Source organism: Saccoglossus kowalevskii, chromosome 6 (genome assembly GCF_978046115.1).
Source record: "Saccoglossus kowalevskii chromosome 6, keSacKowa6.1, whole genome shotgun sequence".
Lineage (NCBI taxonomy): Eukaryota > Metazoa > Hemichordata > Enteropneusta > Harrimaniidae > Saccoglossus > Saccoglossus kowalevskii.
Genome location: NC_140646.1, coordinates 20,093,656 through 20,118,596, shown reverse-complemented (window position 1 = coordinate 20,118,596; position 24,941 = coordinate 20,093,656). Strand labels below are relative to the sequence as shown.

Genomic DNA, 24,941 nt, shown 5'->3' with positions numbered 1-24,941 from the left:
CTTTGTTTTTCCTGTTTTTACGTTCGATTTCACGCATAACGCGTGATTCTCACAGTGAACGGAAAATGGTCTATTTATCCGACATTGTATTCATTATGATAAATGCAAACTAAAAATAAAAAAAAAATGCTCAAGCAATCAACGTTATTTACATTCATCAGATTAGATGCGTATTTTTTGTGATGGAATGTACGTCGCCCCACAAATACAATATTTACGAATAGAACATGTGTATTTATATTTATAAAGGAAGAAGACAAGCACTAATTTGCGAATTCAAAGAACAATATCGCAAAACATTTTGCAAGTTATTTGGGACAATATATGCGGATGAAAAACAATCTTCTTGACTGAAATGTACTTTTACTGTTATAGCAAACTAGTGAAAACAATAAAATATAACTTGTTTCAAGCTCACTACGAGTTTCTGTCGTATAATATTGTTTTAACGAAGCTATTTTATCTTAAAACTATCATTAAGGTAGAAGCCTAGTCATCAATGCAAATTCTAAGAGCTTATTCGATAAATTGTATCCCGGGATAATATAAGGACATTGACGTAAAAATAATTGTGGGTCACCAGACTAATTGTCAAGAAAATGATGGTTGTATTTTACCATATATTCATATGGCAGAGATATTATGCCATATCTTAAATTGTAGGCTGGTGACATAGGCTGAAAAAATACACATTGTTGATGATGGGGTTCTAAATTATTGAAAACAATTTCTGGTTTTTAAAAAAAGTCACAAAATACAAGTTTTCTTTAACATTGTGCTCTATGGAATTGCTCTAAAATAAGGTTAAAATAAGTTTTTTTCTTTTAAAAAACGTCAATGTTACACATAAAAGAATGTTATTTTATTGTACCATGGGACAGTAGCTACATGGTTTGATATAATGAACAAATAAACATTGTCATCCGATTTATGACAAAGTTGCTCAAAAATTATGAAATGTTTCGTTTAAGTTGTGAAACAACCTTGTGATTACTTTTTTTTGTGATGTATAGTGAGCAAACATCGAGGTATATTTTATTTAGTGAAAAACAAAGCAAAATATACTACATTCATCATTCAAGTGTGTCCAGTGAGTTGAAAGAAATGAACAGATCGGAACACGTTTGAAAAAACAACAACGACAGTGCAATAGGCGCGCCAGATAAACTATTTAGTCTAATAGTAAGTTATAAAATCCGATTACAAAAGATTTTAGAGTCCCAGGGAACCCAGAAATCTATCTTATGCACACCACCATTTACAAGAATACTAACATTTTCATACACATGCTAACAATAACATGCATATGCGTGTCGCTTATTTTTTCTAAAGTCCAAAAACCTTGCTTCTGAAATATACTTTACATAAATTGCTAAATGCTCGTTACATATTCCGTAGATACACCCGCCTTTTAATAAAGGATTGAATTCCCGAATGAGCATGGTCATATCTTTCATGTCCTGCGTGTTCAGCATAGACGTACCTGATAACACAACGCGATAGTACTGTTCTTGACGCTCATCCACACTTAAAGCGGGGGGAGTCGTCACCTGTGCATGCGTCATGAGTCTTGGCGTTTTTAGCGTGTGTTCTTATCATCGCTTGGGATTCAATTCCCGCGCGTGCGCAGGTGACGACCCTCCCGCTTTAATAGTTAAAACCCGTTCCACACGATGACACACAATTTTCGACATATATACATAATTGGGCGCAAATTCTCGAATTTTGTATTATTTAGCAACCCTCTGTTATTGGGTTGTATTCATAGTATTCTTGAATGCAATATCGAGCATTTGCACTATTTAAAAAAAATTACCGAGAAGATGCCAGAATTCCATCGTTACCTGGCGGTTCATTTTCTTGAAATGTTTTAAAAATATTCTCACATTTTATTACAGTAATTTCAATTTCTGTAATTTAATCAGCGTTATCAAAAAAAACAAAACAAAAAAAAACAAAAACAAATGCATTCTGTTGCCTGTACATCGAAATTCCTTTCAGGATAAAAATCCTGGTAGTATTTTTTTCAAACAAACTGAAATTTCATAAAAGTTATATTTTCATTCAATGTTTCTATTTTTTTTAAATGTTTCTTTTTCTTGTTGATTTTTTTCTAGGTTTAAAATATTTAGAATGCGTTTTTCCTCATCATATAACCTTTGACCTCAAAATTGAACCAATTATCAAACAAGTTAATAATTGTTATTGTTATTTGTTTATTGCGCTTTTTGACAGTGATTTTGAGTATGCTATTGTATATTTTCTGATTCCCCTTTTTTTAAATTCAAAATTACTCTCAACCCCGTCATTTGTTTTCCATAATCATCAATACACATCTTAGTCTTTGTTTCCAAGTTATCACAATATTGTTTGTTTTGTAACAGACTTAAATTAAAAATACTAAATCAAGGTCCGAGTTTTTGTTGATTAAAAATTGATGAGTAAGGTGATTGCTAGGTGAACAGAATCCATACTTGGTATGACGTCAATATTCATAACGTCACCATGAAAATGGTTGAACAAAACGTGAGCAAATAATCGATGTAGAATTGCATCTCGACAGCTGGTGGTGTTTTGCTCTGAAAATATTTTGAAAATCGAATTCAGAAATAATATTATTAATTTCACGAATTGTATGTTTTTATTGACCAAATAAGTCACCGTCCTCTGTTGCTATCCCGATCTAAGACTGATAAGAAACAATTAAAATCGTCCTATATTATCATGTTATCCGTGTTAGGTACATTTATCAATGAAAAGTATCAACACGCTTTGAAAGAAAACTGCCTGCATACACCAATAGAGGGCGCATGAATGTTTAGAAATACAATTGAACGATTCTTATTAATTACACCTAACATTGCGTAACAGCCCTTTTCATCAGACTTGGCACATTTCACTTGAATGTTTAAATGTTTTGAAAATAAGATTACTGTACCTCTGCTGTGTATAGAGCCATGCGAAAAAAGTTTGTTCCTCAGTCCACTGTCGTTGCCATCAGACCCGGTGCAATACTGTACGACGTAGTTCCTGTAAGAACACATCTGACTCGCTTTTCTTTATCTAATGAAATACTTTCGTTTTTTACAAACTTCACTAAAATTTAGCGACATAAAATCTTGATTTCACCTCTGTATATAAATTGTCGATTCACTTTGATTTGAGCCAGTTTTCCGTCTTTCCTGACTTTTGTTCATCACGGGGGTATAACTTCTTTCTCATCTCCATACTTATCGAGTGAATTTGGTGATTGCTTCACAAATTCTCCATCTTGTGGTAACATTTTACAGCGATGGGACGTGGATTAGTCGGGTCTCGTCTTCGCTGAACTCTGGTATTTATTTCTGTGAATTCTTTCTAACTTTATTTGTATCACTCGCGTTGCCGGGATATTCATTGTTTCCGTCATGAATTCTATCATGACTGTTCGCCTTTATTATTCTCAATGTTATAGACTACAAAATTACTTCTTATACTTCTAAATCGATACTACGTTGTCCGTTTTCCCATGCTCCGATTTTTGTGTATTTTGTAGTTCGGTACGTAAATATTTATCGCTTCCATTGTTGCGGCACCTGTTTTACTAAGTCAACTACAACTGTCCGGCTTCGACATCATTTACATAATGAAGCTCGTTTTTTTTTTTTTTTTTTTTTTTTTGCCCTGTCTTTAATATACAACAGTTTTAATTTCTTATTCTAATCCATTGTTCATGAATACCAATGCGTTGCGTAGTTGGTGTTGTGGTTTCAGTTTCGATGGTGCCAGGGGATCGTTACCAACATCGGCGTGCGAGTCCCGAGTAAACGTAGTCTGTAAAAAATTTGATTTCTCTCTTACTCTTTAATTAAAACAGGTGACTCTGCTGTCGAACTATTTGTTGAATCTTTGATGACGAGATTACTAGCGCCACAATAAAGATTTTTACTATAGTATCGTACACGCGTAATAATTAAAGGGCGGTGGTTGTCGCGGCGCGTCCCGTTTGATATGGGACTCGTAGCGACGTATACAACGCGTGTAAAATACATTGTTTATTCACATGAAATTCGAACACGCGCTGCGCGACGACCACCGCCCTGCAACTTATCCCCAATGAAGCTAAGACGCGCACCGCTGTACCATAAATAAATAAACGCTGCTCGGACTGATATTTTTAATAGTTATTTAGGACTACGATTACCAAATATTATCTTCAATATATCCGCTGTACCATGTATTTCTATGGTCTTTGTGCGCGCTGCTGTGGAACGCCGGTCGAGCCGGTGAAAATTCGAGAAAACAACACAAACTCAACTTTGAAGTAATCCCGAACAACCAAATTTATATATGTTACACACGTAGGGCTAATCTTGTTGCACTGGTCAGAGGAGTCTCAACAATCATCCCAAAGTACCGTTTTCTGCGAGTTTTGGGCCTTTGTTTTCACCGCCGCGGGTTGCCAGGAGGTGAAAATGCCCGGATGTCCGCCCCCGAGGATAGGAAGAATTATTCAAGTTGTGGTATTCAATATGTACATCGGGTTAACGTGATTGAATACACAAAAAAATAAAAGAAACATGAATAGATAGCCGAATGGAATATACAAACTATGACTTGCGGCAACTGTATAATTTGGCTGGTATAAAAAAAAAACATTTCGGATACTTAGTAAGTCATGTACCATGTGAGGTGCGCCCTCCACGGCGGTGAAAGCGAGACTACATCTAGCTGCTGACTCGACTGACCAAATCCCTACATAATCGGACATGAACTGAGAATACTCGTGTGTGTCAACTAATTGCTAAGTTTGGAAATTAAGGTAGAGATGCAGGTTCGTGGGCACTTGGGAGTGAAATTTTTATTTTTTGCTTTTTATAATCCAAACAATCTTGGCTCTAGACTGTTAACATTTTGTAGAATTTTGAATAGTGGGACATACTCAATAGATAACCGGTGCAAACATTCTCACTTTTGAATGCTTAGCAAGATTTAGCAAGGCTGTACAAAAATAATAAAAAAGAAACATAGTGAAAAAAAATATAAATATTATGCACTATATTTAACTTTTAACAAAACGATAATACATTTAAATTTGAAACTGTAACAGCCATTTTTATTATGAGCATTAGCAAACTTCTTACCGAGTGAATGGTTATGCAAATTAGCAATTATCTCAGCTTCTTTTTAGTGACATCCAAGAACTTTAAAAAAAAAAATAGGTCCTAGACGCTTTGACCTTTTGTTTTGAAATTTTCACAAATGATTGACAATGTGTTTATCTTCAAAACGCCGTTGGGGCATTGTTTTTGGTTGAACAGTGTTACAACAATTGCACAGACAACTAGCCTGGGTGTTAATTTATGCATAAACTTGAAGTAGTGAAATTTGAGCTGCTGCCCTGCAAAATAGACAACTGGTAGACAGTTATCAAAACGACACTGTCTTCATAGTAAACAGATGCACCCATAAACCAAGTTTGACAGGAATCAGAACCCTGGTTTAGAAGCTATTTTTTATTTAAAAATCACCTTTGACCAAAAAAGCACATTTTTGTCCATATTTCAAACTAGTGTCCATAAAAAAAAAATACTTAAAAAATTTCAAAATTCATACAATAATCTTTCCGAAAATATACAGTTTTGTGGACAAGGGAGGTCATCTTGGTTTCCTAATTAACTAATTAAAATACCTGTCGGGTAAACTGCATCTCTACCTTAAATGAGCAGTTTAACTCATAAGGGAAAGACACCCGCCTAATGAAATTTTGTTCTGGTCCAGGAAAGTTCATCATTATTATTATGAATCGTTTTTTTTTATTCTTGTACTCGTGCGACACAGAACAACATCTGGTGATAGGTAAATTTAATTACCCCCCATATCCAAATTAGCTTCATAAACTGCAGACTATTATAAACTATTGTCAATCATTTATCTACACAAACAGATTTTACTTACCGGTAGTTTCAATCCATTTGAGCAAACTGTTAAAATCTTTGAAATGCACAGATCGGTATTCCAAACAAGTATCATGTCACAACACAAGGAATACACTAAGTTTCAAGCCATTCAAAACAAATGTTTAAGATATGGGAAGTATTCATTTAGTATGCAAATTAGCTAATTAATATGAACATGGTAATCAAGCAGTCTTATAAAAGACTGTAAACATTTTAGTAACTTACTGTAAATGCATTAATTATTCACTGGGTTTTAATTTCGCTATTTTCGCTGATTAGTAAAATCTGCTTAATTAAATCCACATAAACATGTAAAATAACAATAAAACTCATTGTTTCTTTGACGAATTCGTCATATTAAAACACAGTGAATATGCTAAAAGCATTAAAATAGTGAAAATAAATGATTATACGGTATTTTACATGAAATAATAAAACTGTACAATGTCTCAGTTGTTTTGGAATGTCAATTTTATTATCAAAGAAGCATGACCATTGCAGGCATTATCGTCGTTACAGAACAGATTACAATGAACTTACCGAGGTCATCATCCCTTGATGGCGCTCAGGTACAAAAATTCAGAGATCTATGCACACAATAAATAAGAGTTGTGGAAATATAAAGTCATGTATCTTCCGTATCACCTTGTGTTCCTTGAATTGGTAAAGTGCATTAAATACCAGGAGTTCATCTGTCACATTTATACCATTCAATCTACATTTTTGGTTTCATTGGTACGACCATGTGTCAGGAATTCTTTATCATGATATACACACATAGCAACCAATAAAACAGAAATGATGGTTCGTTCGTACAAGGAAAATATTTAGGTGACATCATTGAGTATTTTAAAGTGGGTTTATACTTTTTTGGATAACGCATTTTGATAAATAAAGTAAGTATTGTAAAATACTTTATTTTCGCTTGGAATTAATTTTCGGTGTTTTCACTGAAGGAATGATTCAGTGAAAATAAAATCCAGCGAATATACCTTTCTTCCTATATTTTACATTGTCAAAAAATCAGTGAAAATAAATTCCATACAAAACACCCAAAAAGTCTTTTCAGCAAAAATTAATTCCAGCTAAAAAAAAGTGTTCATTAGAAGTGCATCTCCAATATAGACCACTTTCCCGGAAGTAGCAAAACTGGGGTGCAAAAATATTCCTGCTTTGTCATGGCGGAAAATACGAATAAGTCAGTTTGCTGATAGTCGATAGAAGGAAATTTTATTTTAAATTTGTTACGTCGATTGGTACACCCAGAAACACAATATCACGCGCGCAAGTTTACGTTACACCCCAAAACGACATGCACGCGCATGCAAAACGCCGTATCTTCGACTTCCGGGAAAGTGGTCTATAGGCGTATAAGAACCAAAATTTGTTGATGAACTACTGAAGGCAGCACAGCGAATGAACTGCTGAAGGCAGCACAGTAGACGAACCGCTGAAGGCAGCACAGAGGATGAACTGCTGAGGGGCAGCACAGCGGATGAACCACTGAGGGCAGCACAGCAAATGAACCACTGAGGGCAGCACAGAGGATGAACTGCTGAGGGGCAGCACAGCGGATGAACCACTGAGGGCAGCACAGCAAATGAACCACTGAGGGCAGAACAGTAGACGAACCATTGAGGTCAGCACAGTGAATGAACCGCTGAAGGCAGCACAGTAGACGAACCATTGAGGGCAGCACAGCAGATTAACCGCTGAGGGCAGCACAGCAGATGAACCGCTGAGGGCAGCACAGTAGACGAACCATTGAGGGCAGCACGGCAGATGAACCGCTGAGGGCAGCACAGAGGATGAACTGCTGAGGGGCAGCACAGCGGATGAACCACTGAGGGCAGCACAGCAAATGAACCACTGAGGGCAGAACAGTAGACGAACCATTGAGGTCAGCACAGTGAATGAACCGCTGAAGGCAGCACAGTAGACGAACCATTGAGGGCAGCACAGCAGATTAACCGCTGAGGGCAGCACAGCAGATGAACCGCTGAGGGCAGCACAGCAGATGAACTGCTGAGGGCAGCACAGCGGATGAACCACTGAGGGCAGCACAGCGAATGAACCACTGAGGGCAGAACAGTAGACAAACCATTGAGGGCAGCACAGCAGATTAACCGCTGAGGGCAGCACAGCAGATGAACCGCTGAGGGCAGCACAGCGGATGAACCACTGAGGGCAGCACAGCGAATGAACCACTGAGGGCAGAACAGTAGACAAACCATTGAGGTCAGCACAGCGAATGAACCGCCGAGGGCAGAACAGTAGATGAACCACTGAGGGCAGCACAGAAGACGAACACCTGAGGGCAGCACAGCATATGAACCACTGAACTCAAAACTTGTCCACCAATGCAAGAAGTCTTTGCTTCTCAGCTTCGGCACTCTCTTTACTTTTGGCATCACCAATATTACCAGCATACTCTGCAGAAATAACACAACAACCATAAAAAGTGTATTCAGGAGGAATTTAACATCTGAGAGGAACTAACAGACAAAATTTACATCACAAGCACATTTTTTAAAAATTACTATGCCTTTTATTTTTTATTTGGTACAAATGTTATTGGGTGCCAATTTCAACTGTATTCTGTGTAGCCATTGATTCCTGGGGAGAATTATTGAATGCGTTAACTCTCAGCTACGAGTATGAAAAAATATGGAAAGATGATTTGAACAAATTTTAACTCATGGCCAAGGTGGTGGAACAAATAAAATCATCAAGAAAGGCTTAAAATAGAAATCCATAATGAGAAATACAGACCATAAAGTTGAAAATACTGTAAAAAAGTTAGTCCGAATGTTTGGGCATATTTGCTGGGTTACAAATTGTGCCATGGTCAAAACATACAAAATAAACTAAAACAAAGTAAAAACCACTCTTTACTACAGAGGGCGCTGCCAAAATAATTTCAGTCAGTGCTTTAGATTGAATACCTTGATATGCAAGAGCAAGTCACTATTTTGTTTTTTACAATAATTGAATATTTTCAGTTACCATAAATCAAGATTATCAGTGGAGATAAGAAAGTGAAAACATGGTGAATTTTACAGTAAGTGATGGCAAAATAGAAGACATTACCTCTGACAACATTCCTAATGGCAGTAACAGATCCCCCTCTGAGATTCAGTATTTGTAGAACACGTTGTTTTATTGACGGTATACCAGCTTGGCAGATTTCAATCATAGTGTAGTCAACTAGTTGCAGCGTAAATAAACCTGCATCCAAACGACGCAGATAAAACTCATCCTCCATGTCATCGTCGGCATCCTCACCACGCTGACGTATTTTCTGTATAATAATGAACAATGCATATATTCATTAACTAACAGGGTGCGACTTTAGAGGAATCTTGGTTAAGGTTTGCTCTTTGGAAGGACTATAAACCTTTGACCTAGTCGTTGCAAGAACAGGGCATTAAAGCGGGGGGAGTCGTCACCTGCGCATGCGTCAGATGGCCATAGCGTGTCATTGTTTACAAACAAGTGTCTACCCATGAGCCTTTGCATTCTCAGCATGTGTTGTTATCATCGCTTGGGACTCAATTCTCGCGTGTGCGCAGGTGACGACCCTTTCGCTTTAAATCATCATAACGCCATTATAGAAGGAAGATAGTCGAACAGAAGTGTATATTAGCTCTAAACATGAAATATGGTTTCTGTGGCAAAATACACTATCAAATTCGCTCTATTAAAAGCACATGTACTAACTGGTATGTTGTGAAGTCTATAGTCAAAGTGAGACATATTTCAATGAAATACACAATCTATGCAATTTTTAGTTTATGTTCATTTCTCTTGAAGATAATGAATATATTAACAACAAAATTTAGGGGAGACAACATTCAATGTTAAGTATTTGAACTTCATGAAATAATTTTCATTTGTCAACATGGATTATGAGATTGTACTGGTAGGGACAGAAGAATCGGTATAGACTGAATACATGGAACAAAAAGTTGCTACAATCTGAACAGAGGGATATTTCTAAAGAAGCGAAAGGTACACAGTGACAGCGTTGAAAGATAGATTTCATATTTTAACAACAAAGATAAAAGCTCATTGTTAAAACAGAGCTTACTCATTCATGCTAACCACAACAGACACTACAGTTGCTGGTTACAATGAATCATGTAAATCCAGGACCGCCGCAAATGACACGATATCATGAAACTTATGCCGAAATTATTTACAAAAATATTAATTATTCCAGGAAATGTTTCACAAAGATACATAATTATCGCAGAATGGCTAACCACTATCAAACACAAATGCCATCCACTATACCAGATCTATCACATCTTCACCTTTTATTATGAATGCGATTGTTAGTTCAAGTCCAGGCCTTGAAAACGATTTGTCCTGTGTTTCTTTAACAGCTTCAATCATGATGAACAGCAAAGTGGAATCGCATCTTGCTGACTTTAATAACAAACTCTCGCTGAACAAAAAATACCAAGAGTAGCCAAGGCAACACTGACCTGTTTTTCTTTTTCAATCTGGTCATCGCAGCTTTGGACTTTCTCAAGATACTTAAAATGTAATTCCATGAGTCTGTCCACTTTGGCGTGGTCATTTTCAGTGAATTTTCCTAAAAGCCTTTGTCTATGCGCTCCTGTACAATTTCTCACTATAGATGCAATACAAGATACCGCATGTTCTGATGAAGAAAACAAACATCGCAATTAACTGCAATACATGTATTCACAATAGATACTTTTTACAATACTTTTTCCCTTTTGTATATTTTAAGACATTTATTTAGAATTTCATTCATCTTGGACCAAGTGTACATTATTTCTTATTGGTTACAATAGTATCAATCATAATTTTTAAAAAAAAATGGAACAATTATGTGGATTTGATTTGTGAAAACTAAATTTTGGTATTCAAAAAATTGTAATTACAGAATGTTCAGACAAGGCATGAAAACATATTGTTCTGAATACTTAGCATGAGTACTAGCCAGCAAAACTGAGACAAAAACAGTCATTGCATGTTTTTAAACATTAAACAAGTCATGAATGACACTGCCTTTGCTAGTTGTCATTCTAAAGTTGCATGGACATAAACTGGCAAACGTGATTTCTATGGCATTTTCAAGTTTATAGCACTCTCCATCCAGGTCAGCATTATTCTCAGCAAGGAAACCAGATAGCACCAAACCAGTACAACCAGTAAAATGACAAGGAAGTATACAAATCAGATCTGCAAATATGTAGAGTCAGTGTTGCGTCTGTTTGGATAAACTAGTTTGTGGCCCTGGATTAGTTTCAATATCTCTAATAAGGACAAGATTACTTCTCATACGACAATGATACAAATAAAGTGCAAAAATCCAGAAAAATATTATCAAGTTTTTATTATCATACATTAATATTAACAAATCGTGTGAAATTTTATGTACAGAGAAACACGTATTTATGTTTTGATTGACAGAACTTCTCAAAGTAAAAAAAAGAGGACCTGCGAAACTTTATACAATTGTCAGACACGCAGTGAATAGTACCGGTATGTTTTTGTAATACATGCAGTTCCAGTGGCTTTGCTTTCTGAGAAAAAAATCTGGCTCTGCACCTGAAAAAAACAAAAACATTTAGTCCAAAGTAAGCAGAGGTTGTAGCAAATGTGCTCCCATTGCCTGTTAGATTTAATTAAAAAAGATATTTGAGTCTTTTTAGTACGAAAAAATATTACTTAATAAATTTATACCAGCCAGAAAGAAATTGCAGTTCACACTGTACTATTTTAAACATGTTCTACTAAAGTCTAGGATGAACTAATTCAACAGTCTGTTTCCACTCTACAAAAGCCTGAGTACTTGTGTTTTCAATGTCATTAAAAAACAAAAAAATACATTTAATATAAAAGCAGATAGAAGTGCATAAAAAACTAATAAACAGAGGTAGTGATCATGTATCCTAAGTGTATGTCAAATTTCTGTTGAACTGGATTGCATCATCTCAGATTGGCTGCTAATTTGCATATTAATTTGCATACTAATTAACATATTGTAGTTGTATTAAAATAATATATAAAATAATATCCGGAGTTTAAAAAAAAAAAATTATGACTATTAAGTCAACATCATTATAATTGAGGATTACGTGAATTTTACCCCTATTGTTTTACATATCCCTTAAAAACATGGCCACCGTTAAATCCATCTCAATCGAGGTTTGTAATTTATTTTCCTGCTCATAATGGAGATAAATTATGGTAGCTAAACATTGAAATTGCCACCCTGACTTCAGTACCGAAATAAATAGCTGATTGGGAAAATGTGTCTCTGTTGACAGAGGTTCGATTTACCGATAAACTTCAACACCGCATGGAGCATGGAGGTCCCGGTCACAAGTGTAGTAACGCACTCTGGTATCATATTTACTTCAAAGGTAATTTAAAAGTGATGATAGATTCATTGATATTGAATTACAGTACTTTTCAATTTCATCATTGCTTTAAGCAGTCACGGTTGGCCGAACTTGACTTGTGTTTTCTCGATAATTCTAGTCTAATATGTCATCACGAAACCAATGAACACCGGAAATAGCAATCGTGCATAACAGAATCACGATCAACGTGTTCTAAACTTTTACGTTTTTATTATTCCAGTATTTTATATGCCAAACGTTATTCCCAAGCCTCCTAAATGACGAGATAAACTTTCGATTTACACGTTTCATAACCAGTTCTTGAACTAATAGCAGGACTGTTTTTCTGGCAAAGTGTGACACTGTGCGATCGCTAGTTTCTCACCAAAGTCAGGACACAAAAGAATAAATCAAAGTTCATAATAAATACCATAAGCACAGTTTCTTACCTTTGAGATAGAATTTAATCTATATAAGCCTTGTGCAAAGAAAGATACAGTCCCGGAATACAATCTCCTCAGACGAAATCGACGCCGATTTCCTCAGTGGTTAGACTGGCGCATGCGCAATACAATATATCAGTTCTCTTGCGAGATGTCGTTAAAACTCAGATTTTTCCGGCAAATTTGTACTAGTAAAATGTTGAAAATCACAGAAAAACACAAGGAAACAAAAAAATACTCGGCGTGCATATGTATGGCATTGAGAATTACATTTGCACCAACTTGGAAAAAAATTGGACGGAGCTTATCAAAGTTATAAGAGGTAAAAGACAGACGAACGGACGGACAGAACCCAATCTATAAGCCTTCGGCAGACTTCGTCTGCAAAGGCTAAAAATATACTACAACTGTCCTTCCCCTCTAACTACACAATACCTTCATGTTCTGCCTCTGATGGTCCTTTTTTATGTTGTTTGGGAGTTTTCATAAATAATGGGAAAATAGTTCTCAGTCCGAGAATATCAACAAATTTCATACAGTTCTCCGCTCCTTCTGGACCTGACATGGCATGGTCTAGCACTTTTAGAGCACTGTTCCTGGATAATTTCTTCTCCCTGATGCAAAGCAAAAGTATGTGAGTATTATTAGAATCATTAAAGCGAGGGAGTCGTCACCTGTGCGTGTGTCAGACAGCCATAGCATGTTATTGTTTACAAACAAGCATCTACCCATGAGCTTATTTCGCTGAAAATGCGCTAAATTAAAAACCAGTGAATATGTAAAATTAAGCATAGAACACATTATCTAAATGATAAAACCGTGAATTTAAAACCCACTGAAGACGCTTGAAATGCTAAATCAGAAAAATTTAAACCCAGTGAAAATTAGTCGTTTTACAGAAGTACATAGAAAAAAGTTAGGATTCAAACACTGAGGGCGCTATCTGACAAACTGAATTACCTAAGGGCATCTGGGATATATAAAAAAAGTTATAATCCAGACACCAGAGAGCGCTAACTATGTACCATGGGCTTATACCTTACCTGAGCATGAGGTTCATGAGCTGTAACCCTTCACCTTTTAAAAACCTGTCTCTATTGGCTGTCAACATCAAAGCTGAACAGAGTGAGTTGAAAAGATTCTCCATCATTTCGTATTCTTCGTTTGACGACGGATCATGACGTTTGAACGCCTGCAAAAAAAACATTTCAGAAAGAGAAACTTTATTAGGAAGACTGTCATTGTTATGCAAATTGTCTTGGTGCAAGCCAAACAAGGAAGTATGCAATATTCAATAAAAGTCCCTCAGACATGATAGTAACATAGACTACACTCTGTAAAAAGCCCAAAGTGGCTGACACCTACAACGTACCACCAAGATTTCAGTTTAGCCTCAAACTCGTTGTGTTATAAGTAGGTAACTTTAACTTATTGTGTGTTTATGATACCTTTACAAGATTCTGACAACAACAGGTAATAATAGGATAAATGACTTGTAAATTGCTGTAAATTTGGAGGGGGGGGGGTTATACTCGGACAACTACGGTACTTGTATATCATCAAGAATGTGCAGTTTTAGGCAGATATTCTTCAATATCGTATATGCTTCATTTGTGAAACTGACAGAGGTGTAACTATTTTTTTAATAACTGTACAAGTACACATACATGTATACATTGCATTTCCCAAAGACATGAACAGAAAACTTACAGCTAACTGTTGAAGTAATGTATCTATGCCATCAAGTTCTCCAAGGAGTTCTCTGGTATCTGGCAAAACAAACATAAGGTAAAGAAAACCAAATGAGATATAAAAACCTTTGTTAAGATACAGAAGACATCAAGCCTTGACGTTTTTTATTGAATATAATAATAAAAAGAAAACCTACCATCCTGATTCTGTAGTAAAATGGCAAATATTTCACTACAATAAAGTTTATTGGCATCAAACATCATTTTAGCTTTGATTCTTTTTAACAGCCACGCCATCAGTCCTTGCTTAGCCGCTTCAAACGACACCTCGGAACGGAATTCTAATATATTTTCTACAACTCCTAAAACAAGAAAAGTCATGCCAAATTAATAAAATACCTATGAGATTATCACCTGATATCACTTGTTTGTCCATGAACTGAAAGTGAGTGGATAATACAGTCTATGACACCACAAGTGTCAACTAGCTCTATGAATGAGAGATATCAGGGGACAATCTTTTATCACATGACCAACTCTAACTATCAAAATGACAGAAAAATCCTAAAAATCCTACAAGAAATCTTATGAATCATATGCTAATTACCCCCAGTAAGTATGATGTCTAAGTGGGTCGGGGAACGCATCTTCGGGTACAGTCACCAATGGTTTTCAAAATCAGCAGAAATATTACTCTACTCAGTGATTTTTTTTTTTTAAATTAACTTCATCATACTGCAGTGATAAAAACAGTACGGTCACATGATTTGGATTTCACAACATACCAACAGACTTCGTGGTGATGACATTTAACGGTTACGGTACCGGTATATTGCCATGTTACGTGTGAACTATTAGTTAGCGATAATTCACACTGAACGTCACTACTGTGAATGATATGCACTATGGTCATGTGATGATATGCTAAATTCTAGAGATTCACACGAGAGCACTATTTGGCATGGATACAATGTTTAGAAGTCAGTTATCAATATCGCATGTCAATATTCTAAGCTGATCTTCAAACTTCCGTTCATCCAGACCCAGTCTTGCAGTACTCACCCAGCGTATTATGCACTCCATCACTTTCCTCCTTCACACCTTCATCAAGTCTTTCCATGTTCTGTACCAGTGTAGCAACCACTTGATGATCCAGCTGCAATAGACACGTACATGCATCTTTACTAGAAGTAGCAATTGTACTTACATGCCAGGAACCTTCTGGTCCAGGTGTGTTATTTTTATGCCATATTTGAATGTTTATAACAAATTGTTTTGTCAGTCACCATAATCTAAATGCGCACTGATATACTTTTTATTTATTAAAAATCAACAAAATTTACGGAATTATTCATGTGATGAAAGTTGACATGTGCAATTAAAAAAAATTACGAGAAGGGTGTGACATTTTTGGACTACCGGTAGCTTATTTTATCACCATATTTTTGAAATGGCGTTACATATCTGATGACATAATCGTATCAATATGTCAAGTAGGGTAGAACAAAATGGTCATGGTGGAATAAACAATAAATCTATAATAAGAGTTTCTGGATTCTTTGATGCTTCATATGTCCCTGAGTCAACATATAAAGATTTACGCACCAATGCATCGATGAGAACTGTCGCTCCCTCGTAGCTTTCATTTAACGTATCCACGTCAGTCATCTCCTGCAACAGATCCACCACAGCTACTGATATATCTGTATTTTCATGAGTCAATAATCCTAATAATGACTGCACTACGTTCAAGTCCACCACGTTGTGATAAAGTTCAGGCACAGTGGCTATTACATGCATTTCTTGTACTGCATCGTTTAATAGAATCTCAGACTCCATAAATCTGTAACAATGAACATTCAGCTTTCAGCAATAGCTTTTTATAAAGTGTTCATGTGTTCAATCCCATTCCTTCACATTTGAATTTACAGTGGACGTTTTTATACAAGCAACCAGCCTCAAGAAAAATAGTATAACAAACTGAGTTAGAACAAAAAAAAACCCAAATCATATGAAATTAAAAGGACTGCGCCAGAGTTCTCCCCAGGGCATTATAGAGCAGTGGTCCCCAACTCAACTTTGGACAACCAAAATTTAGCATAATAATAAATACAATAGGTGTTTAACATATTATATTGTTATGTATTGTTATGCAAATTAGTGTGTTATTATTCTAGGAAAAACACTGAGCGCCAAATATTTACAGCAATCACAACAATCATTTCAAGATCGGAATTATACAAGATCAAAGAAAGCTTAGAAAGAACTCCCGTGTGCTGAGAGTATTGGAGACACATTCAAAAATAATTCAAAATTACTTGAACTTGAGATGTTGATGGAAACGCAGAAAACTAATTATGCAAATTAGGTAACTAATATGAACAGATTTAAGTGTAAAACTAATAAGGTCTGCACAATGTAAAGTTTCATTGAAATGTGATTAGAACCAAAATAATATTAATTATTATGCTAATTAGAGAATTAATATGAACAGATTTTAACCCAAAATTAATCAGGCTGTCTATTGTCCTAGAGCACTTCTGTACCAAGTTTTATTCAAATATGATGATCAATACTTGAGATATCAGTATTAATTAATTATATTAATTAGGTGATTAAGAAGCATAACTATTTACCAAAAACTAATATGGTGTATACTCCTAGGTTCATTGAAATGTGATGGGTACTCTTTAAAAGTTTCATTGAAATCCAATGAGTGGCTTTTAGACATCAGTGCAACAGCCATAGAACAGCAAAAAATTAACTAATTATGCAAATTAGGTAATTAATAGGCACAATTATTTATCCCAAAATTAATCAGGTCTCTGCAGTCCTAGAATATCTATGTAACAAGTCTCAATGAAATGTGATGATTAGTACTTGAGATATCAGGTGAAAAGCTGAAAATTAACTAATTATGCTAATAAGGTGATTAATATGCACAAATATTTATCCAAAAACTAATTAGGTCTCTGCACAGTCCTCAAGTAACTATGTACCAAGTTTCATTGAAACATGATCATTACTACTTGAAATATCAAAAGCTGAAAATTAATTAATTATGCAAATTAATTAATATGTACTGATATTACCCTAAAAACTATCAGGTCTGTGCAGTGTCATATGACATCTATGTCCCAAGTTTTATTGACATGTTATGATTAGTACTTGAGATATCAGTGGAAAAGCCAAAAATTGATTACAGTCAAACCTGTCTATAGCGGCCACCCAAGGGACTTTGAGATTTTGGCCTTTATAGACAGGTGGCCTTTCTGTACAGGTTCACTAATTTATTCATGAATATTAATTAGGCACTGAATGTATTAAAACTGATCTCGCAACCCCATTTGACACACTATTACACTACTGTACACAGTATCCAAACACCTTATTACAAATAAAAATGTTGATTTTAAATTGTATTATGTAAACTAAAATCGATCATTGCACAATAATGAGTAGTATGAAAATTATTTGAAGATTTGTAAAGTAAAGTTCATGTTCAGCAGCAGTTTGAGTCTCATTTCCTACTAAAGAAATCACTCAGCTTGCTTTGCTTAGCTATTCTGAATTTCTTTGTTTCTTTAAATATATATTGTGTCTGGTAACTGTTCTAATAAATCGGAATGTTTCTGGGCTATAGCAAATCCTTTCAAGGAGAAGGAAGAGGGACAGTTAGCAGTGCTTTATTGATCCCTACAACGTTACATATACGGAAAGAACACTTATCTATTGTATCCTTCCAGTTACATGTACGTGACAACTTGAAAGTTTCCTCCCAAATCACAATTCCCTTAACATTTCGTTCATTTTTTTTCAAAAATCTTCTCGACCTACCTCACTTACGAAATGGTTGATCCCTAATCAAAACATTACTTTGCGCAATCGAAATATGTGCGACTTCCATGTTATTGTACTGGTGCAACAATAGAAACATGTGAAATATGCCTGGCGGCTTTGGCCGGCCATGGAGGTAATAATGGGCCGGCGAACTGGGGTCAATTTAACATCATTGTTAAAAGCATCTATTGTTACATGTACCGAGGCAGTAGCGACCGAAAAAAAATTGTTGAACGAATTTAGTTTTAGACAACGAGACGATACTGCACACACATTCCCTCGCAGTGATCGATACACACACAGGGGCTTGTCGACTGAGCGCGAAAGCCCCTTGGCGAGAACGAAGTTCGAGAAGGGAGGACACTCTACCACCAGAGTGACGTCATAGCTTTACAATTATTCGAATTTAAACAGTAATCAATCATTTACCTTAGAAAAAACAACACAAAAACTGAATACAGTTAAGTGCTAATCTATTCAAACCACCATCACGATCAAATTCGGCAAATTAGCGACAAAATACACGTTTTCCCGAGTCTGAATGACTACCGCTGTATGTCAATTGCCGGCCGCAGCCATCTCAAATGCATGCTTGGTCTTGATTGGCTAATAATGTGGGCGTGTCTAAGACCGCTTATTTCAAAATTCCGTGTACTATGGCTGCCAGCACTATGGAGTCGGTGAATTCTGGCAAGTTTCCATTGGTTTCTTGGTGAGCAAACGGTACATTTTTATGTAGAATTGACACCTTTATTCTTGTTATCAATTTAGTTTTGCCCGTGCCTGCTTGGCCTAAAATAAGAAGGTTGTGGCCCTCATTTACTGCGGTCACAATGTTTTCCTCTACAGTTGCCATGTTGTTTAAAATCAACAGTGAGTTAAGGGGTCTTTCACACACCCACTTTATTAACCAATTAGAAACAACCCAACAATGACTGACGTACAGCGGTAGTCATTCAGACTCGGGAAAACGTGTATTTTGTCGCTAATTTGCCGAATTTGATCGTGATGGTGGTTTGAATAGATTAGCACTTAACTGTATTCAGTTTTTTTGTTGTTTTTTCTAAGGTAAATGATTGATTACTGTTTAAATTTGAATAATTGTAAAGCTATGACGTCACTCTGGTGGTGGAGTGTCCTCCCTTCTCGAACTTCGTTCTCGCCAAGGGGCTTTCGCGCTCAGTCGACAAGCCCCTGTGGATACACACTGACGCAGGGCTAACGGAAACGACTCTACTTTTTGACCCGAGTTATCATAACCCCGGAAGAACAAGAACGCACATGCGCAAGGCTAATTAGCATAATTTATTTGGATGGATAAACAGGCATGGCCGTTGTGTTGATTTTTTTACTTTTTGCTATCAGTTCCAGTTACATGCGTATTTATCGGTATTTATAGGAGTTCAAAGTGAATAAATATCGATACTAAATAACAAGTGAGCTGTTATGTTTTTTTTGTTGGTAATCAATTCGATCGGGGATTTACCGTCGGCATTCCGATTCACCCCAGCCACATGCATAGGGACCGTGACTGTGTCCCGGCGACTCACACAACTTTTGCGGGTCGTCATCGTTGTGATTGCTCGATTCATTAATTGAACAAAATTGTAAGTTATTCCAATGTATACATATTTCAACAAAACATTAATGACAGCATGTTTTTTTATCAAGACACTTTCAAATTCGTAATTATGTTTTTGGCGTTCCATAGCCATCGGTACTGCGTGCTTGCCGTGGTAAACTGAATTATAAACAAGAATAAAACATAATTGCCGAAGCCATCGGTTGAATGAAAGGTGTGAAAACGTGCTAACTTTGTCCTTTGTGAGCTTAATCGTTGTCTGAGGTGGAAGGCAGTAGTCCGCAAGACATCCGGTAACTATGTCCGTTATATGCAGTTCAACTGATCACTGCGGCCGCTGAAGCGTGGCCGTTGGCAGCGTTAGGCAGGTGGCCGCTGTAAACAGGGTACTTTACATGTAAAATTCGTAGGGACTGTTCGGTTGTGACCGCTATAGGCAGGTGGCCGCTATATCCAGGTGGCCGTTAACACAGGTTTGACTGTAATCATTATGTAAATTAGGTAATTAATAATATTAACAGATTTTTACCCAAAAATAATCAAATCTGCGCATTAGTTCAGAGCATCCATGTGCCAAGTTTCATTGAAATCCAATGAGTGGTTCTTCAAAAATCAGTGAAACAGTCATAAAACAGCTTAAAATCAGTTAATTATCATGCAAATTAGGTAATTAATATTCATAGATTTTTACCCAAAACTAATCAAATCTGCGTATTCGTTCAGAGCATCCATGTGCCAAGATTCATCAAAATCCAATGAGTGGTTCTTCAAATATCAGTGGAACAGTCATGGAACAGCTTGAAATCAGTTAATTATCATTTAAATTAGGTAATTAATATTCATAGATTTTTACCCAAAACTAATCAAATCTGCGCACTAGTTCAGAGCATCCATGTGCCAAGTTTCATCAAAATCCAATGAGTGGTTCTTCAGATATCAGTGGAACAGTCTTGGAACAGCTAAAAATCAGCTAATTATCATGCAAATTAGGTAATTAATATTCATAGATTTTTACCAAAACCTAATCAACTCTGCGCATCATCCCAGAGCATCTATGTACCAAGTTTCACGAAAATTTGATTAGTGGTTCTTGAGATAACGGTGGAACAAAAAAAGTGACATACATACATACATACATACATACAGACATACATACAGACATACAGACAGGGTAACTGCAAAGACTCCCTTTTGTGCTTCGCACACGGGAGTCCAAAATCAGAGAAAACTGTTCAAACGTTTGAACTGGAAGCTAAAAGTAAAGGGCAGATGTGAAGTCATGCAACAAGGCCTAAGAACCGTTAGTTTAGTATATGTAATGTTAACTGTAAGTCATAGGAAATGATTCTCATGATGATTTTGCCACCCCCCCAAACATCAATTACTGTAAAATCTGTATTAGAAGCCGCATTCCTAATAGAAGTCACACCCATTCTTTTTGAATAATTGAGAACCAAAAATTCATCATTCCTCATATGTGTAGATGCTCTAATAGAAGCCGCATTCCCTCTGTTGCATTGTACCATTTTAATAAAAGCTGCGGTTTCTAATACAGATTTTACAGTATCAGTGATCACAAAGTACTCACTTTTCAGGTTGATCAGGATACTTTATCCTCATTTCCTGATTGCGTAAAACTTTTTTTTCAAATGACAACAGCAACCTTCGGAGCGACGTTTCATCTAAAACTTCTGCCTACATAAAAGAAGCAGAAAACTTACCACATTGTTGAATGTAAAAGTTTGTGAGCTGATCAACCCCTGAAATGATTTCGTCATGCATCGACCATTCATTATTGTCTTCACTACAAAAAAATCCAGTCATGCATTGCTCTTTGAAATTTTCTTTGGGAGCATGCTGAACATAAGTAGAAAATTAACCATATAAATTCTGAAGAAAGGAACCTAATGGCTGCACAAAGAAACAAATCTGATGGCTAATAACAGATCAATCTTAAAAGAGAAAAATGTTACAGTATGGAAGAAAAACAAAAATTTTGATCCTTATCATTCCAATCAATGATTGAACTTAAAGCGGAAAGGTCGTCACCTGCGCACAAGCTTGAATTGAGTCCCAAGTGATGATAACACGCACTAAAAACGCAAAGGCTCATGGGTAGACACTTGTAAACAATGACACGCTATGACCATCTGACGCATGCGCAGATGACAACTACCTCGCTTAAACAGAATTTCCTGTGACCAGTTTTAAAGCAGATACATGTAGTCTTATGGTAAAATATCAATGTACTGGTAATCAATCAGACTCAGAAAGTACAGTACATAGAGCCATGCAAAAAAAGTATATATGAAAAAATAAATGTTGCATTACTCCCATAGCTTTAAAGTCATACTATGATGATTATTTTGTAAATTCCTAGTAGTCCAGTTTAGCTACTTATTTTGGAAAAAATGGTACCATAAAAACTGTATTAGAAGCTGCATCCCTAATAGAAGTCGCACCCATTCTTTTTGAACAATTTGGAACCAAAATTTCATCATTTCTCATATGTGTAGATGCTCTAATAGATGCCTCTGGCATTGTACCATCACAGTAGTTCTAAGAACATTCGCTTTGGACTACTGTTAATTTCAAGTGCTGCAAATGCATACCTCAGGTTCCTCATCTAATAATTTCATAATTCGTTCTTTTTCTTCTTCACTTATCCCAGTCTCGGGTTGAGCATCAAAGTTAGATGCCTTGAGTCTCCGGTCTGACGGTCGTGATTTCTGGGGAAACGCTTCATTTCCCTTGCCATTCTCTTCTCGTTTTCGTTTTAAGTGTGGTTTATCAGGCTGCAGTTAAATAAGAGTATAGACATTGGTTAGAAAACAGTTTCCTGCCCTTGTGATATATAAAAAAAAAAATGTAAACCATGGCTATATAGGTATGATGCGAGGCTAGGATATCTGGTTTCAATGTGATTTTGGTTCAAATTAGCTTCTAGCTTCTAAAACATTGTTTGAATACAAATTTGGTCCATTTTCAGACCAATTTATCAAAGAATGCTTAAAATCCTCGAAACAAATTAAAATGGTTATATAACAAAGAAAACATGCACTCACTAACAAAACTTGCAACAATATACAAACAATAATTGCAAAAAAAAAAACTATTATAAAATACAGTATTCAAGACATAACACTTGTAATAAGCAAAAGACAATTAAAAAAAAAACTTAAAGTTTATTTGGGAGGAGGTGTTGCTGTCTTTTAAGGAAACCCTTTTTTTAATAAATTTTGTCAGTGATATATGGACTATAGAAGGAATGAGTATAGATGTTGCACATGGTGAATCCTGGGGGAATGTTGTTGTCAATGTAAATTTTTTAATATTGAACATCAATATTTTTCCTGCCATATTATTTTGCAAGTGGTTTTGTATTTTTATATTATTAGTTTTTTTCCTAATTTTTGAACCAGTAGTTCCTTTTCGTAAATTCTCGACACCGGGTCAGCGTACTTTGAGAGGGTCATTCCAGTTTTTACCCCCCCTAAAGATAGATAAATCCGAGGGGTAATATTTCAGAGAGGTGTAATATTTTTGATATATTTATTTTTTTTAGCACACCCATCCGTATGCGTCCAGGAGGGTGTGTTAGTTAACAAAAATCCAACACCTGAATAGTGGATTTGAATTCATAGGGTGTCATAACCTTAATATCCATCTGTAGAGGGGTGTGGAAAAAAAATGGAATGGCCCATCTGAATATCCACCTTCACGGTCAATGTTATCTGCGGTTCCGTAGCTCTTTGGTGCAACCTACAATCGAATTTCGCCCTAACAATTTCATTTGGACGTCTTTTTTTTAATTTTGTTGTTGTATGTCGAACATAGAGCTACGGGATCTATCACCGTTTAAAAACAGAAATCTGGCATACGTAAATTAAATCGCTTTTGCTTTCGATTACGATGGTGTGACGTACCTTTATTGTGAATTGATCGCTGGATGAATAACATACAAACTTTTGTTTGCAATTTGTGTTTATAAATAAGCAACAATTACCGCGGAAACCAAGCAAATTACGAGAAAACGGCAGCCATTGACATCCCACACTCCCTAGCGCAGAATAAATGTAATCTCGTTTGGCCGTCATATGATACAGTGGTGGAAGAATAAAACTCACTCTTCCCGTTATTCTAATTGTTCCAAGAAAGCAATCACATACAGTATTTATAATTGTATGATTTTTGTTTAATAATAGAAACTAGTTGCATAAACGCAATTTATCTACTGATTTCGGTCACGTGGTACAAAATTATAGGTCTCGCGTAATTTGCTATAAACTCTGGAATACAAAATGGCGTCTTTCGTCTTGTTATTTTTCTGGGACTCGGTGTACAGTTTTTGACTCTGTGTCAATTTTTTATGACCACCATTATCATTTCACAGCGCAAATAGGTTCTGGTCATTGTTTGGCATGTGGATTTTAACCGGTATTCAGTCGCACAAGGCTCCATAGCCCTATGGGCCGGCCAGAGTCAGTCACGTAAATAATGCTGTCGGCAACATAGGGCTATGAATCCACAGCTAGGTCAATGTATTCAACTAGGGTGTTTACATTACGCCAGTGTCAATACAATAGACGATCTATGCTTAGAACTTTGAGATGGGAGACCCTGAACAAATTGGAAAGTTAAAAACCATCTATGATTACCGTGAATCACCGCCAGCAATATAAACATACATGCTGTTGCATTGTAATACAAATGATCATTCCAAATGACAATGTGCTAGTGAGCGTTCCAATGATGCAACCACCATATCGCAAGGTTATTTTACAGTCATATTTCACCAGTTTGTAGTAAATATACACCTTCAAATGTTGGAATTTAATTAGTTAAAAATTCAATCATTTCTCACTACTTTTAATTACTTTCTTACCTGAAACGCCAAAAGCTCAACAACGTCCATTTTGAAAGGGTTAGTTTGTTTGTGTTTCGCATCTCACCACTTCCGTTGTACTGTGACAGTGATGTGTTTTTTTCCTGTTTAATAAATGCTTTTTGTTTTTCATATGTATATGCTGGTATTAATTAGAAACTAAAATATGAAATTAGTC

General features: G+C 36.0%; 1 protein-coding gene across 1 annotated transcript; it reads right to left on the bottom strand.

Annotated features, from left to right (window-relative positions):
• Positions 1-6,392: 6,392 nt before the first annotated feature.
• On the bottom strand, positions 6,393-24,847 carry LOC100368440 (beta-catenin-like protein 1). Its single transcript, XM_085500165.1, has 12 exons — positions 24,764-24,847; positions 22,491-22,673; positions 21,467-21,573; positions 16,062-16,299; positions 15,519-15,612; positions 14,654-14,818; positions 14,476-14,534; positions 13,809-13,957; positions 13,201-13,379; positions 10,430-10,608; positions 9,030-9,240; positions 6,393-8,371 (listed from the first exon to the last, which is right to left on the bottom strand). Exons 1-12 carry the CDS (start codon positions 24,791-24,793, stop codon positions 8,283-8,285), a joined length of 1,683 nt encoding a protein of 560 aa, XP_085356291.1. The 5' UTR covers positions 24,794-24,847; the 3' UTR covers positions 6,393-8,282.
• Between the last annotated feature and the right edge of the window lie 94 nt (positions 24,848-24,941).

Excerpts from the sequence above, each read along its gene's own strand:
- LOC100368440 (XM_085500165.1), bottom strand. The coding sequence starts at position 24,793 with ATGGACGTTGTTGAGCTTTTGGCGTTTCAG. Across the intron at positions 14,535-14,653 it reads TTTACTACAGAATCAGGATG|ATACCAGAGAACTCCTTGGA; the intron begins GTAGGTTTTCTT and ends TTGTTTTGCCAG. Across the intron at positions 9,241-10,429 it reads AGATTGAAAAAGAAAAACAG|AAAATACGTCAGCGTGGTGA; the intron begins GTCAGTGTTGCC and ends ATTATTATACAG.